Genomic DNA, 17,907 nt, shown 5'->3' on the forward strand with positions numbered 1-17,907 from the left:
GATGGATAAAAGACTTAAATATAAGCTGTGACACCATAAAAGTCCTAGAGGAAAACAGAGGCAGTAAAATTTCAGATACCCCGTGCAGCAATATTTTTGTCGATATATGTCCTAGGGCAAGGGAAATAAAGGAAAGAATAAACAAATGGGACTACATCAAACTAAAAAGCTTCTGCACAGCTAAAAAAAAACATCAGCAAAATGAAAAGGGAACCAACCATATGGGAGAACATGTTTGCCAATGATACCTTGGACAAGGGTTTGATCTCCAAAATGTAAAACAAACTCATGTGACTCAGCACCAGGAAGACAAACAATCCAATTAAAAATAATGGTCAAAGGATCTGAACAGACAGTTCTCCAAGGAGGACATACACAGGGCCCAGAGATATATGAAAGGATGCTCAACCTTACTAGTCATCAGAGAGATGCAAATTAAAACCACAATGAAATACCACCTCACACCAGTCCAAATGGCCATCATAAACAAATCAACAAACAAATGCTGATTAGGATGTTGAGAAAAGGGAACACTAGTGCACTGTTGTTGGGAATGCAGACTGGTGCAGCCACTGTGGAAAACAGTATGGAATTTCCTCAAAAAACTAAAAACGGTACTGCATTTTGACCCAGCAATTCCACTACTGGGAATATACCCTAAGAATACTGAAACACCACTTCAAAAGAACCTATGCACCTCTATGATCGTAGCTGTGTTATTTACAATAGCCAAGTGCTGGAAACAGCCTAAGTGCCCACCAGTAAATGAATGGATCAAAAAACTGTGGTTCATTTACACAACGGAATACCATGCAGCAGAAAGAAAGAAGGAGTTCCTACCCTTCACAACTGCATGGATGGAACTGGAGAGCATAATGCTAAGTGAAATAATCCAGGCAGTGAAAGACAAATACTATATGATCTGACATATAAAAGGAACCTAATGAACAAAACAAACAAATGAGCAAGATAGAACCAGAGACATAGAAACAAGTAACAGACTGACAGTGACCAGAGGGAAAGGTGGAGGGGGAGAAGCGGGGAAAGAAGGGGAAGGGTCTAATTAAAGGACATGTATAAATGACCCATGGACATGGACATGGACAATAGGGTGGGGACTGACTGTGGGTGGGGTAGGGAGGGGGCATGTGGGCAGGGCAGTAGAGAGCAAAGGGGAGATATTGGGACAATGATAAAAGAACAGCAATTTTAAAAAAAGAACAGAAATTCATTCTCTTACTATTCTGGAGGCCAAAAGTCCAAAACCAGGGTGTCAGCTGGGCCCTACTCCTTCTGAAGGCTAAAGGGAAGACCACTTTTTTGCTTCCTGCTGCTTGATGGTAATCTTTGATATTCCTTGGCTTGCAGCTCCATCACTCCAATCTCTGACTGCATTTTCACCTGGCCTTCTTCCCTACATGTGTTCCTGTAAGGACACCAGTCATTGATTTAGGGCCCACCTTTATCCAGTATGACTTCATTTTAATGTAGTACATCTGCAAACACCCTACTCCCAAATAAGGTCACATCACAAGGCTCCAGGTGGACATGAATTTGGGAAGCACTATTCATCTCTGTAAAGCTGGGTTCATAGATCATGGTTAAGATTTCATTAAGTCCAATTGTTAATTCTAAATCAGGTGGTTAAAAATCAGGTGGTTTTTAACCAAAGGGTGGTTAAAAATCAGAAATTTACTCAGATTAGCTCAAGTAAAGGGGGTTTTTACTGTAAGAAAATAATTCTTATGTAGAGTCCAAAGAAAACCGAACAATAAAGACAAAAATTAGGGCAGTTCAGGTTTCCTTAACATAAACATATGTAGAGGGCTAAAGGCCTTTACCGTTTTGCATTGATATAATTCAGTTAAAAGTTCCACCTGTTGCTGAGGCTTAGTTCAAAGACAGCCTCTCTCATGCTATTTTGTTTGGCTCGCCTGAGCCTATGAATGGCATTTTCTTGGTTCAGGTGTCACAGCAGGCAGTCAGCTGTGTGAGTGTATGTGTATGGGGAGGGGGGTGGGGGGGGGAGGGGTGTGGAATGGGAAGAAATGAGAGAGAGAAAACATAGGGCTAGGATAGGAACACTTTTCCTGAGAGTTTCCAGGAGGGGAGATAAAGATTATCCTCTCTATTACATTTTGATAAATGAATCTCTTCTGCCTTTACTATAGTGAAGAAGTATTTGTCATAAGTTTACTTTCTTAATTATTTTAATCATAAAAAATAGGAAGCTACATTCCAAGCTTCATAAAAATATACTGTAATGTGCCCTTGCTGGTGTGGCTCAGTGGACTGAGCACTGGCCTTCAAACCAAAGGGTCGCTGGTTCGATTCCCAGGCAGGGCACATGCCTGGGTTGCAGGCCAGGTCCCCACTAGGGGGTGTGAAAGAGGCAACCACACATTGATGGTTCTCTCCCTCTCTTTCTCCCTCCATTCCCCTCTCTCTAAAAATAAATAAATAAAGTCTTTCCAAAAAATACTGTAGTGTGATTGTTCAAAGTTTAATTACTCTGAAAATTCTTGCAGTCTTATAATCATTTATTGTCCTACTATTAGCAACTTGAGAAAGAGCTGCAAAGTGACATCTGTATAAAATATAGCTCCAAATAATTTCTTATTGTACTACTACTATTAGAAAAAATATCAGGAGATTTTGGGGGATATTACCTCAAAAATATTAAATTATAATTTTTTTCAATTTCTTGAGTTTGCCTTATTTTTTCTTTATTTTTATTGTTGACACTATTACAGATGTCCCCTACCTCCACCCCCACTTTGCCCACCTCCACCCCAGCCCCCAGCCCCCTTCCTCTACCCATCACCATACTGTTCTTTGTGTCTATGGGTTATGCATACATGTCCTTTGACTAATCCCTTCACCTTCTTTCATCCAGTCCCCCTCTCCTCCTTCCCCTCTGACAGCTGATAGTCTATTCCATGTTTCCATGCCCAGTTTCTATTTTGTTAATCAATTAATTTTGTTCATTAGATTCCATGTATAAGTGAGATCATATGGTATTTGTCCTTCTCTGACTGGCTTATTTGACTTAGCATAATAATCTCTAGGTCCATCCATGCTGTTGCAAAAGGTAAGAGTTTCTTTTTTCATAGCCACATAGTATTCCATTGCTTTTTTATAAACTCATCTACTGATGAGCACTCGGGCTATTTCCAAATCTTCGTGGTTGTAAATAACGCTGCTATGAACATAGGGGTGCATGTTTTCTTTCAAATTGGTGTTTCGGGATTCTTAGGATATTTTCAAGAAGTGGGACCAGTGAGTCAAAAGGCAGTTCCATTTTTAATTTTTTGAGGAAGCTCCATACTGCTTTCCACAGTGGCTGCACCAATCTGCATTCTCACCAACAGTGCTCCTTTTGTTGTTTGTTGATTTATTGATGATAGCCATTCTGGCAGGTGTGAGGTGATACCTTACTGTGGTTTTAATTGCATGCATCTGATGATTAGTGAAATTGAGCATCTTTTCATATGCCTATTGGCTATATGTATGTCCTCTGTGGAGAAGTGTCTATTCAGTTCCTCTGTCCATTTTTAAATGATTGTTTGTCTTCCTTGTGTTGAGTTGTATAACTTCTTTATAGATTTTGGAAATTAATCCCTTATCAGATGTATCATTGCTGAATATGTTCTCCCATATAGTGGGCTCCCTTTTCATTTTGTTGATGGTTTCTTTTGCTGTGCAGACACATTTTACTTTGATGTAGTTCCATTCGTTTATTTTTTTCTTTTATTTCCCTTGCCCTAGGAGACATATCGGCAAAAATATTGCTATCAGAGATGTCTGAGATTTTACTGCCTATGTTTTCTTCTAGGATTTTTATGGTTTTGCAACTTACACTTAAGTCTTTTATCCATCTTGAGTTTATTTTTGTGTATGGTATAAGTTGGTGGTCTAGTTTCATTACTTTGCATGTATTTGTCCAATTTTCTGAACACCATTTACTGAAAAGATTGTCTTTAGTCCATTATATTAATTGACCATATAGGCGTGGGTTGATTTCTGGGCTCTCTGTTCTGTTCCATTGATCTATATGCCTGTGCTTATGCCAGTACCAGGCTGTTTTGATTACAGCCCAGGATGTTTGCTAAAGTTCACCCGTGAAGCCATCTGGTCCAGGGCTATTTGTTGGGAGTTTTTTCATTACTGCTTCAATTTCACTAGGTGTAATCTGTCTATTCAGATTCTCTAATTCTTCCTGATTTAGTTTTTAAAGATTGTAAGTTTCTAGGAATTTATCCATTTCATCCAGGTTGTCCAGTTTGTTGGCACATAGTCATTCATAACGTTTTCTTACAATCCTCTGTATTTCTTTGGTGTCAGTTGCTATTTCTCCTCTTTCATCTCTGACTTGATTTGTGTACTCTCTCTTCCTTTCTTTATGAGTCTGGTTTGTCAATTTTGTTTATCTCCTCAAAGAACCAGCTCTTGGATTTATTGATTTTTTGTATGTTTTTTTAAGACAATATTTCATTTATTTCTTCTCTGATCTTTATTATTTCCTTCCTTCTACTCACTTTGGGCTTGTTTGTTGTTCTTTTTCAAGTTCCTGTAAGTGTAAAGTTAGATTGTTATTTGAGCTTTTTCTTGTTTTTGAGACAGGCCTGTAATGCTATGAACTTACCTCTTACAATTGCTTTCCCCGTGCCCCACAGATTTTGGATTGTTGTATTCTTATTTTTATTTGTTTCAAGATGTCTTCTGATTTCTTCTTTGATCTTGTTGTTGACCCATTCATTGTTTAATAACATGTTATTTAGCTTCCATGTCTTTGTGTGTTTTTCAGTATACTTCTTGTGACTAATTTCTAGTTTCATACCATTGTAGTCAGATGCTTGATACAATTTCAATCTTCTTAAGTTTATAAGTCTTGTTTTGTGTCTTAACATGTGCTATCCTAGAAAACATTCTGTGTTTACTTGAAAGTCTGTATATTCTGTTGCTTTGGAACAAAATGCTTTGAAAATATCAATTAAATCCATTTGATCTAGTGTGTTATTTAAAGTCGCTGTCTCCTTGTTGATTTTCTGTCTGAAAAATCTATCCGCAAACAAAATTTTGTGCATTGGCCTTTTGGAGGCTCTCTGTATCTCCAGCCATCTCTCCCTGGCAGACAGAAACCCCACTGCTTTTCATAGCTCTGTCTTGTTTGGGTTCCTTTCCCTGTTCTGGTGCTGTAGGCTGGGGAGCTCAGGTTGGGGTTTGTACCCCATACTTCTCAGGGGGAACCCCCTAACCACTGAAATATCCCTCCAGATCTTCAGCTGCCACCTGTGGGAGCCCAGCCAGCACTCTTGTATCTCTTCCACACTCCTTACCAGTCTCATTGTTGTGATGTTGCTTCTACTGTCTGTCTGTGGATATAAGGCTTCTCTCCAGCTAGTCTCTGACATCTCCTCTGCCATCTGGGGTCTCTTCAAGTTACATTTCAAATTGAAAACCAAGTAAGTAATTTCAGATAAATAGAATAAACATATTTTTTAAACTGCTTTAAATATCTTAAATATTTTTGCAATTTTATCTGTTTGGTTATATTTTTACCTTAGCTCACTTTCACTATAAATGGCTTTAGTCTCTTATTACCCCAGTTCATCCTTTTAACCTGTCACTGTGCTCAATATCTACAGCATTCACTATGAGAATAATTTATCTTCTACAAACTTTATACCCTAGAACTGCACTGTCCAATGCAGTAGCCACTAGCCACATATGACTGTTTAAAATTTAAAATTTAAATTAAAATAAATTAAATTAAAACCTTAGCTCCCTGGTTGCAGTAGCCACATTTCAAGTGTTGTAGTGTTACATGTGGCTCGTGACTACTCTCCTGGACAATGCAGGTGTGGAAAATTTCCATTATTTCAGAAATTTCTATTAGACAGAATTGTCCTAGAATTTGGATCTAGAATTCCTATATAGGAAGAATCTATGGTTGAAATAGGGATTTAGGGAATAAATGGTTGAAATAGGGATTTAGGGATTTATTCTGAAGCTGAATTAGATATCATTCTGTACATAAATTGTATGCTTGGATGTGTGTATATAGGTTGGGGGCTGATTGTAATTATGTGGCAGTAGAGTAAGGCTCACAAATCCACTCCTTTATTCAATCATTGCTCTAACCACACCAAACTCCACCCTCCCCCCCAAACTGCACGTAATTACCTAAGTTCACCTTAAGGTGTTTGCTCACATGTGGTTATCTCTATTAGCTATTGTCCTACCCACAACAACTACTCACCACAATAACACACCATTCAAGGCCCAGCCTCAAATGTTCCTTCCTTTGGGAAGCTACCATAGCACTTCTTTTCTAAGCTCACAGACAATGTAGTTCAAATCCCTATTATAGAATATATCACAGCCTTGGGAGAATAATGGTTCATTGAATGTCTGATTCCTCCAATAGATTCTGATCCTACAAGGACAGGGACTTCGTCTTTGTTTTTTAAATATTCCCCAATGCCTACTACAATGCCCTACCTGGTGCCAGAGCTCAGTAACTATTCATTAAATTAACTTTTAAATATCTTGGATATCTAAAAGACATCCTCACCCTAAATCTGCTCCAAGCATAGTCCTCCCCTATTCAGTTAGTGGTTACAGTATCCTATTACTCAGGTCTCAAACTTTGGCGTCATCCTTAATTTCTTGACTCCTCTCTTTTTCTTATGCCATTTTTCATCACCTCCACTGATATTACCTGGTTCTTATTACCATCTCTCCTTGAAATTTTTCAGGTTGTCTTATACTTGGGTACCCTATTTCTATAGATTATTTTCAACCCAGCGGCTAGACTAATTCTTTATATTTATATACATACACACATACATACATACACACACACATATATAATCTCAATAGGTTGGAATGTCACCCCTGGCTGATGTAGCTGGTGTAGCTCAATAGGTTGGAATGTTACTCCCATACACCAAAAGGTTGGAGGTTCGATTCCCAGTCTGGGCACATACCTAGGTTGCAGGTTCAAGTGATGGTCAGGGCACATATGGGAGGCATCCAGTTGATGTTTCTCTCTCACACCAATGTTCTCTCTCTCTACCCCTTTTCCTCTCTCTCTAAAATCAAAAAACAAACAAAAAAAAGAACAGGAAAAAAAACTTTTGTAGCGTTTAGTATGTGCCAGTTACTATTCTAGGCATGTTACAAATGTTAACATAAATGTTAACATATTTATTCCTCACAATGACCTTCTGAAATAAAAACTGTTGTCCCTGTTTAAAGATGAAGAAAATTAGGCATAGAAAAATGATTGGGACTTCCAGCCAAGGTGGAGGTGTAATGGATATACTTTGCCCCCTCGCACAACCAAAAGAAAGACAACAACAAATTTAAAAACAAAAATAACCAGAACTGTCAGAATATTGAACTATATGGAAGTCTGACAACCAAGGAGTTAAAGAGTAAACATTCATTCAGACTGGAAAGAGGGGTGGAGACCAGAAGCTGAGACAGACAAGACACATGCCAACACGGCGGCTGGTGACTGGGGTGGGCAAGGCGGCAGTTGGCAGATTGGGTGGTCCCCCATTTGTGTGCAGATAAACTGGGAAGAACAAGTAGGGAGCAAGACAGACCACGCAACCCAGGGTTCCAATGTGGGGAAATAATACATCAAAACCTATGGTTGTAAAAACCTGTGGGGGTAGCAGCAGTGGGAGAAACTCCCAGCCTCACAGGAGGGTTTGTTGGAGAGACCCACAGCATCCTAAAACATACACAAACCCACTCACCTAGAAATCTTCCAGAAGGGCCCAATTTACTAGTGGGTATTAGGGGAAGTTATTGAAGCCAGAGGAGAGCCAAGCAATTGGCATTGTTCCTTCTCGGACACCTCCTCCACATACAGCACCACAATGCAGGGACATGGGTTGCCATGCCCTGGCCAATACCTAAGGTTCCACCCCTTACAACATAACAGGTGCCCTGAGACAAAGAAATATGGCCCAAATGAAAGAACAGATCAAAACTCTAAAAACAGAACTAAGTGGTGAAGAGATAGCCAACCTATCAGATGCAGAGTTCAAAACACTAGTAATCGGGATGCTCACAGAAATGCTTGAGTATGGTCACAAAATAGAGGAAGAAGCGAAGGCTATGCAAAGTGAAATAAAGGAACATGTACAGGGAACCAACAGTGATGGGAAGGAAACTGGAACTCAAAATCAATGATTGGACCAGAAGGAAGAAATAAACATTCAACCACAACAGAATGAAGAAACAAGAATTCAGAAAAATTAGGAGAGGCTTAGGAACCTCTGGGACAACTTTAAATGTTCCAACATCCTAATCATAGGGGTGCCAGAAGGAGAAGAGGAAGAGCAAGAAATTGAAAGCTTATTTGAAAACATAAGGAAGGAGAACTTCCCCAATCTGGTGAAGGAAATAGGCTTCCAGGAAGTCCAAGAAGCTCAGAGGGTCCCAAAGAAGTTGGACACAAGGAAGCACACACCAAGGCACATCATCATTACATTACCCAAGATGAAAATGAAAGACAAGGAGAGAATCTTAAAAGCAGCAAGACAGGAGGAGACAGTTACCTGCAAAGGAGTTCTCATAAGACTTTCAGCTGATTTCTTGAAAGAAACCTTACAGGCAAGAAGGGGCTGGAAAGAAGTATTCAAAGGCATGAAAGACAAGGCCCCCCATCTAAGATTATTCCATCCAGCAAACCTATCATTTAGAATGGAAGGACAGATAAAGTGCTTCCCAGATAAGGTCAAGTTAAAGGAGTTCATCATCATCAAGCCCTTATTATATGAAATATTAAAGGGACTTACCTAAGAAAAAGAAGATCAAAACTATGAACAGTAAAATGACAACAAACTCATAACTATCAACAACTTAACCTAAAAAAAACTAACTAAAGAAACAACTAGAACAGGAACAGAATCACAGAAATACAGAACACATGGAGGGTTATCAGTGGGTAGGGGGAGGGGGAAGAGTAGGGAAAGTTACAGGGAATAAGAAGCAGAAATGGTAGATACAAAATAGACCAGGGGGAGGTTACAAATAGTATGGGAAATGGAGAAGCCAAAGAACTTACATATACCACCCATGGACATGAACTAAGGTGGGGGAATGCAAGTGGGATGGGGTGCAGGGCAGAGGGGAATGAAGGGGAGAAAAAAATGGGACAACTGTAATAGCATAATCAGTAAAATATACTTAAAAAATAAAAAGAAATGATGTAATTTGGCCTAGCTCATAGAACTTAAATCGTATCATGTCACTTCTCTGTTTGAAATACTCCAATAATTCCCCATTTCAGTCAGAGTAGAAGACAAAGGCCAAAGGCCTGAAAGGTTATGTGTCATCTGCACCCCCCCATCTTCTCTGTTTGCCTCCGTAGTAATTTATTTCGTTTATCTCTCTCCCAACAAATTAAGTTCCACCAAGGCAGGCAGCAATTTTTGTCTACATCCCTACTACCAATTTTTGTCAGTGCCCAAAACAATGCTTTGCATACGAGGCCCTCTTAAAATAATTGTTGCACAAATGATTCTATCTCATTTACTGTTAAGTGGAAACAAATGTTTAAGAAAGAAAGTAAAAACAAATTTCAGAATTCCTAGATTTTATTTTTTAATTTTAATTTTTACTAAACATGTTTTTATTGTTGTTCAATTACAGTTGTGTGCATTTTCTCCCCACCCCTCCACTCCACCCCAGCCAAACCCACCTCCTTCTCCTGCTTCCCCCTTCCCCCTTGGTTTTGTCCATGTGTCCTTTATAGTAGTTCCTGAAAACCCCTCTCCCCACTATCCCCTCCCCACTCCCCTCTGGCTATTGTATGATCTCACCTTTAACTTGAACATAATCAACAAAAGAAAAAAGCAAACAAAATACAACCAGAGACATTGAAGTTAGCAATCTAACAATAGAATTCCTAAATTTTAGAATAATATAAATTTATTTTTGTGTTCTGATCCTGGGAATTTACTATCTTTCAATATCATAAATTCAAACAATATTAACAAAATAATAAGTTGTATAAAATTAAAATTTGTGGACATATACAAAACTCCATTTAATAATAGGTAAATGAAAATCATCACCCTTTATCAGCACCACACTCTAACCAACTGAGCTAACCAGCCACCCAGCAAAAGCATCACTCTTGCATGGAGGAATGGGGAGAAAAGGCATACAACTGTAATTGAATAACAATAAAAATTAAAACAAAAAATTTTTTAAAAAGCATCACTCTTTATTTAAATGACCTTTAAAAAACACAGCCTAAAAACAGAGTAGGTTTTGGGCATTTTAATAGTTTGGATAAAGACAATCTTGAATGGATTCTGCCAACTAGTCTAACTGCCCAAGAATAAAGCATAGGCCTTTAGGCAGAGTTCTAGCAAATCAGCAACTGTGGCACTGTTAGACTCCAAGATAACTGAGATCTGTCTTGTGTGACACCCAAAAAATCAATTCAGTGACAGTGAGTACCTTTAATATTTTTAAGATCAAGTAAATGATGTGGAAAAAACCAATGGGTATCTACCAAGAATAATTTAAATGGATAATTGCATATCATTTTATACTATGGCCTTTGTCACTTTCAAGAGGCTGAGTGCTATTTCATATTACTTCCTTTTTTTCCAAGTCTATTTTTTTTTAATTATGTACGTGCTTCTGAGGTTCATTTGCTTAACTTTGTACATTAAATTGCCCAAACCCACTACACTGGATTTTCCTCTGGATGAAAGAAAAAGTTATTCTTTGGTATATTTATAACATTAAAAAAAATGAGTTCTTCCATGCCCTGGCCGGTGTGGCTCAGTTGGTTGGAGTGTCGTCCTCTAAACCAAAGGTGGCAGGTGGGATTCTCTGTCAGGGTACATGCCAGGGGCCCGTCCCAGTTGAGGGTGCCTGCGAGAGGCAACAGATCAATGTTTCTCTCCCTCTCTAAAATCAGTAAGCATGTCCTCCCCTGAGGATTAAAAGAGAGAGAGAGAGAGAGAGAGAGAGAGAGAGAGAGTTCTTCCATATTTACAAGAGTCTAGCTAATTTTTAAACGTATTTATTTCTGGGTTCCACGGTTTGGGAGTGGATCCCAGGAACTTGTTTCAGACCCTTCTTTGCGAGCCACTCGACTCTGTTATTTTTATATTTTACAGCTTTCAAAATATTAACTTTAGAAATCTAAAGAGGAGAGGGCTAACTCCGATGATTGTCAGAAGGTACAAGAATGAGGTAGCCCACGTTGTGCCACGTTACAAAACTTTTCCTCCGTTTGCAGACCTTCTGTCCCTAGGGAGGAAATCGGTTCATTTTCATCGAGTAATTAACCGTCTTTCAACAAGCTCTGTCCACGTCCGTCAGGATGACCCCCAAAGTCACGAACTGATTTCTGCGACGTAGGTTAAAGCTCTGTTAGTCCTGCACGCCGTCCCAGCGCAGCCGGGACCCGGTTCGCTTCCCGCCACGCGGGCTCCGCCTCTGCTCGCCTTCTGCGTCCCGGCTTCCCCGGGGCGCTGCGCGCCGCAGGTCTTGGCGCCAACCGGGTGGCGGCGCTGTCCGTCCCACGCGCGGCAGGCACGGGCCCGAGGGAGGCGGAGGCACGGCCGGCGGAGGAAGGGGTGGGAGCGAGGCGCGCGCCCTGCTCTCGCGTGCTCTCGCGCCGCTCGCGTGACGGGCCGGTGTGTGTGCGAGGCGTCGGCTCCGGGGGACTCGGGTCGCCGGGCGCGCGCCGCTGAGAGGGGCGTCCGGGTCCGGGTCGGCGGACCCGGCCGGCGCGAGGGGCGGACGGGCGGGCCGCGGGGGGTCCCTGGCGGACACAGGCGCGCACGGTCCCGGAGGAGCCCGCTCCGAGGCTGCTCTTCCTCGGCCAGACGGAGAGCGGCAGTGTCTCCCCTCCCAGCGCACACTCGCCCCGCGTCTCCCCCCGCGGCGGCCGCTCCTCTTCGGCTCCGCCAGCCCAAGCGCCGCTCCGGGGCGGGCGACGGCGGCGGCGGCGGCGGCGGCGGGACCCACGAAGCTGCTTTGTGTGCAGCCCGGCGAGGGGCGGCGGCGCAACCACCTGACAGAGGCCCGGGCGCTCGATGCACCTTCCGCCCGCATGAGGAGGAGGAGGTAAAGGCGGCGGCGGCTCGGCTCCCGCCCTCGGCTGGTGAAGGGAGGGGACGGAAGGGGAGATCGGGGGGTGGGGGCGCGGGACCGAGGCCCGGCGGGGCTGCCCGGAGGTGCCGGTGAGGCCTTGGCGGCGCGGGACGGCGCCTGGTGGCCGGGGGCGACGGAGGGCGCCGGGGTCCCTTAGCCGAAGTTGAAGGAACAAAATGTGAAGTGCAGAGCCGCGTCAGCCGCTTCCTTGCGTGGGGCTTGGGGTGGAGGGCGGCTTGTTTTCCGCTCCCGCGGGGGTGGGGAAGCGGGACAGGGGAGAGGCGGGCGCGTGGCGGGGACGCCGGAGGTCCCAGAGCCGGGCCTGGCAAGGGCGTTCGTTCCCGGGAGCCGCGGCTGCGTGTGGGTCTGGTCTGGCCCCTAGTTTTGCGGCCTAAGCCGAACCCTATAGGCCTCGCGTCTCCTTTCCCGAAGGGGACCTGCCGTGCGGGGACTCGGCGCTTCCCTCGGATGGAGCCGGGGCCTTGGGGGCCACGCCGGACTCCCGAGGCCGCCAAACTTCGGACCTCGGCGCCTGGGGATGGATTTCATTGTGAAAGGCGGAATGGGAAACTCCTGGCGCCGCTCCGCGCTTCCCGCGGCCGCGGCGGCGGTGCCGGAGAGCCGCCCCGGGGGCCGGGGGCCTGGGGCCCGCGTGGGTGGGGGCGGCGCGGCGGCCGCCGGGGTCCGAGCCCGGGGAGGGAGCGGGTGGCGAGGCTGCCGCCTCGTCCCCGGCCTCCCGGGAGATAGGGCCCTCGGCAGATTAGAGATTTTTGAAATGAAAAAAGAGGTTACAAAGTCGCCCCTTTCGCGCTGAACTTTTGTTTTCTGACCGATAGAGGCCGGTAGAGGACTGTGAAAGAAAAGTTGTCCCCCAGGATGGACTTCACCGCGCAGCCCAAGTCTGCCACTGCCCTCGGTGGCGGCGGGAGTGCAGACGGGAAGATTGCTTACCCGCCGGGGGTGAAGGAGATCACGGACAAGATCACCACCGACGAAATGATCAAGCGACTGAAGGTGGGTGGACAGAATGCCCCCCCCAGACGTGCGTGGTAGGAAGTGCTCTCCTGTGTGTTAGTGCTCTGCTAGGCCTGGCCTGAGAGCGTCTCCTCCCAGGCTTTTTAAAGGTAGCTTATCGCCTCCTCGTTCAGTCCGTCGGAAAGGTGGTGTCTATTTTGGATGTATCTTTGAATAATAGGTTCTGGCGGGAGACATAACCATTATGGGAAATGAAAAGGAGTGTTTGTGTGTGTTTTTAATCTTGTTTTTTTAAGCATAAGAATTCAACTTTTAACGTTTTTTTCTAGAAATATTTATGAGAATACGATTCAAAGTAGCTTAAAATCTTAAATGTAGGTAATAATTAGTCTAAGAAGTTCTATTTTCATCAGCTTCTGAAGAGACTTGATTTAGGTACAAAAGTATTTTTAAAAGTGTCACAGTTTTACAATATCCAGAAATTTAAATGTGTATGTAGTATGGTTAAACTTTGAAAGGGGTACTGACTTTTCAAAATTCAGGCTTGAAGTAAGGCGATGTTTTAGTTTCACATGTTCAAAGGGTTGTAAGAAAGAGTATTATGGCTCCTTTTATAGAGAATTGGCTTATGAGTAGGTATTTAGTTGAAGCATGGTGGTCCTAAGGTCAAGATTGGAAGTTTCAGCTCTACCTTGGTCAATTTTTTGCTGTGTAGCATGGGCATAGATTGTGGCCACAGCCTTGCAAAAGAGATTCTATTCTTGTTAAGGGATCAACTTGATGCAGTGGTTCTCAAACCCAGGCGTCTTTGACCCCTCAGAGGACATTTGCCAATGCTGAAGATATTTTGGTTGTCAAAACTGGCTAGATTGGAGTAGGGAATCCAGTTAGGAAACTGTTAATAATAATCTAGATGAAAGGTATTAAAATCTTGAAATAGGGCTAGATAGTGGGAATAAAGAGGTAAGGAATGATCCAAGAGATTCAAAGTTTAGAATCTCACGTGGATGGAGGCTAGGGAAGATACAATGTTGACAGTGTTTCTACCTTGGTGAAATGTATTTTTAGGGAATGATCTTGCCCCTTTCTTTGTTCTTAGAGCTTTGTATAATGCCTAGTAAATGTTTACAATGTTGTGAATGCTTAATGAATATTTAAAGGATTCTTTTTTACAAAATTTGTATTGATTTGAGAGAGAGAGAGAGAAACATTTATTTGTTCTTCCATTTATTTATGTATTTGTATATGCCCTGACTGGGGATCAAACCTGCCATCTTGGCTATGGGGAGGACACTCTAACCAAGTACCAGGCCAGGGCTTATTTAAAGTATTCCTGTAGTTTAATGTTTAAAATCTAGTTATTTGTTGTCTCCTGAAGGTACACAATACCTCCCATTAAAATAAATCTTGATACTAAAGATTATACAAGAATGAGGTGCTTAATTGATGTTTCTTAATGTTATATTGACAGTTTTGGGGATGCTGAAAAATTATAAAATATAATACTGTTAAGTAAAAATTTTATGAATCTTTTATTGCATTCATATGAAGAATATAAAAACTTGAATTCTAGTGGTGGATAATCTGGTTTAAAAAGTTATGACTATATCTACATTTCCACTTGAAAATAGATTAAATGTCAGAAATACTGTGAACCAAGTCTAGAATGAGCATTGGATTAGAAAAATTATTGAGTTCTTTTGGAAGTTAAAATTGACCTGCATATTAATCATTTGGAATGTCCTATGCTAAAATTTTGCTTTTCTGATGAGTTTTTAATATTTTGTCTTCCTCCTGTCTTTCTATTTTGGCAGTAGCAGTTTGACTTTTTAGGAATCTTTGTTTAGTTAAAGTATTACTGTCTCATTTGAAGTGTAGCTTTTTAAATAATATTTAACTATATTTTTGATAATTTATGTTTTAGATCCTTAAGCAGATTTTATTCAGTGATTTATTATTATTGTAACATAGCAACAATGTTCAAATACGTTATAAATACAAAGAGGGCTTAAAGGCAAATAAAATCTTGGTCAGTGGACTTCAGAGATATTTGTCTAATTCTATTCAGTTTAAAGAATAGAACAAGCATTTCTACAGTGAAAACATAATTTTAGAGTTAAAAGGCTCTTAAGAGAAATTCTGAGACTCCCCCTATTTACTGATGACAAAAGTTAGGCCCAAAGTGGCCATAACATTTAACAAGATCAGTCATAGGGTTAGTGGCAGAGCCAGAATAATAGCATCATATTTATTTTTACTCTTAGAGCTGCCTTCATCTAAGAAGTAGAATTAAGCGGTTGTGGTTTTTACTATGCAATTGAAAACAATAAATGAAAAGGAAAGGGAATCAATGAGAGTTAGTTGGTCTTTTGCAGGGACATATAGGACAGCAATTTTTTTTTTAAGGGTGAGAGAGAGAGAGAGAAACGTTGATTTGTTGTTCCACTTATTTATGCATTCATTGGTTGGTTCTTGTATGTTCCCTGAGTGGTGATCGAACAATGTCTTGATATGACATGGACATATCAAGATGATGCTATAACCAATGGAGCTACCCAGCAAAGCCTAGGACAGCTTTTTTTTTAACATTAGAGAAAACTATTGTGATGCTTTGAAACTTCCTTGAAAATAATTCTTAGAGTATGTCTCTGAAGAGCTTTTCATATATTAGAAGTTTTGATTTCTAAGGAACTAAATATTTTTTATGTCCAGTCACACTGGTCTTCTGTCAGTTCCTTGAACATGCCATGTTTATTTTTGCCTAGAAAGATTCTACGTTATGTATGCCATACATACCATTCTTGTCAATTCATTTGTCATTTATTTGTTCTTCTTAAGGGAAATCTCTTATATATGTACTCTTATAACTCTATTATAAGAGTAAGTATATAATATATTTTCTGTTGTATTCTCCATTATATATTCTTTTAACTCCTTCATATCACTTATTATAGTTGTGATATTACACTGATGCGTATGTTTATTTGGTTTGTCTCCCCAATGTCCCTGTAAGCTTTGTGAATACAGGTACCATACCTATTTATTTTTGCATCCTCCCAGGGCCAAGTTTAATGCCTGGCACATAATTGGGTGTTCAACAAATATTAGTTGAATGAACACATAAATACTTGGAATTAATATTGGATTAGAGAAATATTTTTATTTTTGAAATTGAAACATAATTTGAAAATATTTTGAATTATTGGGTTGGCCAAAAAGTTTTTCTTTTCCATAAGATGTCTTTATTAGTGCCTAGTTACCTTAACTTCATGCAAAATAATTTTGTTAGATTGTATTTTGATAGCTGTCATATCAGCATCATTTAATAAACTTATCAAAATTGGTGAATTTACATGTAGCCATTTTAATATTGAAAATGGAAGAAAATATGCAACATTTTCAGCATATTATGCTTTATTATTTCAAGATAATACTGAAATACAAAAAAAAAAAAGATTTGTGCAGTGTATGTGCTGTGACTGATTGAGTGTGTCAAAAGTGGTTTGTGAAGTTTGTGCTGGAGATTTCTCACCAGACAATGCTCCGAGGTCAGGTAGACCAGTTGAAGTTGATAGTGATCAAATTGAAACATTGATTGAGAACAATCAGTGTTATACCATGCCAGAGATAGCCAACATATTCAGAATATCTAAATCAATAAAATTATTGGTGAAAATGAAAAAATGTGTTTTTTATTGTATGGAAAAAAATTAATTTTTTGGCCAACCCAATGCAACTAAGTAGTTTATCTATACCAGAGATGATAAGATACATATTTTGAATTTTAGAACTAAAAGGTAGCTTAGAGTTTATTTGGTTTTATTCTAATTTTCCAGATGAAGAAACTGAGTCTGAGAGGTTGTAAAAGAAACCTAGTCACATAAAGCTGAAAATTGTCATTAACAGTTTTTTTACTTAGATAAGCTACAATTATGAATTAATTGACAGAAATGTTAAAAGCTGTAAAAAGTTTGTTGGCTGTTTTGGAAGGACAGCAGACAGTTTGCTACCAATGTTATCAGTAAGCATGAAGGTCTATAGTTCACAAATAGCCTTCCTTCTGTATAGTTAAAGGTTCTGAAACTAATGCAGAGGTCATGTCTGATACATTTTATAACATGTTCAAAATACACCTATGAACAGTGTTCTACAAAGTTCCATTATGTGATTCTGCCCACAGTTGATTATAGACAGTCTTATCTCTGATCATGTATTACTACAGAACTGTGTGCCAAACACATTTTTTTGTTCCTTCCTTTCTTGCTGTTTTGGAACTGGTAGGACCTTGATAAGCCTTGGTTTTTAGAGGGAGGGAGGAATGGGCAGGATAAAATCTGTTTCTAATATCTGATTCTTATTACCTGGTCTCAGAGCTCGGTGCTCTAGACAGTTCTCTGGCTACAATTCCATACCTAAATCAGCTATATTTATTATGTCACAGAATCAAATCAAAATAATTACTACCTTGGTGCTAAGAATTAGGGAAGTTGAAATAATAGGGGTTTATTGTTCTGAAGATGTCCCCCATATTTCTCCTATCAGGTATTACTTCTGTGGGGTTTTGTTTCATTTGTCTGTAACCTCTTTGTGTCAACCATTCTCCCTCTTCCCCACAATTTCACTTCTGCTTTCTATAGTCTGGCCTGGCCTGTTTGATAGTTTAGTAGGAATTAGGATATGGTAGGCTTAGTTTAATGTAGGGCATCCCCCTTTTCTCATCAAACCTAAGTTAGGAGGGGGAGGAATAGATGAGGGGCAGGAAGGCCATAAATTCTTTCCCTTTTCTTT

General features: G+C 40.8%; 2 protein-coding genes across 5 annotated transcripts in view; one reads left to right on the forward strand and one right to left on the reverse strand.

The window, feature by feature from the left end:
• Positions 1–17,907, reverse strand: part of N4BP2 (NEDD4 binding protein 2) — a 212,197-nt gene that overhangs the window by 132,936 nt on the left and 61,354 nt on the right. The window lies entirely within an intron of this gene.
• Positions 11,974–17,907, forward strand: part of PDS5A (PDS5 cohesin associated factor A) — a 110,365-nt gene continuing 104,431 nt past the window's right edge. For 2 of the 4 annotated variants that reach the window (XM_053922064.1, XM_053922067.1), the window contains exons 1-2: positions 11,974–12,117; positions 12,981–13,158. In XM_053922064.1, coding sequence (XP_053778039.1) covers positions 13,021–13,158 — 138 coding nt within the window. In that variant the 5' untranslated portion in view covers positions 11,974–12,117; positions 12,981–13,020. Of the gene's footprint in view, positions 12,118–12,186; positions 12,323–12,980; positions 13,159–17,907 lie in introns of those variants that run through there. The other 2 variants (XM_024573847.3, XM_053922066.2) reach the window with 2 other exon arrangements.

The sequence above is a fragment of the Desmodus rotundus genome, chromosome 4 (genome assembly GCF_022682495.2).
Source record: "Desmodus rotundus isolate HL8 chromosome 4, HLdesRot8A.1, whole genome shotgun sequence".
Classification (NCBI taxonomy): Eukaryota; Metazoa; Chordata; class Mammalia; order Chiroptera; family Phyllostomidae; genus Desmodus; species Desmodus rotundus.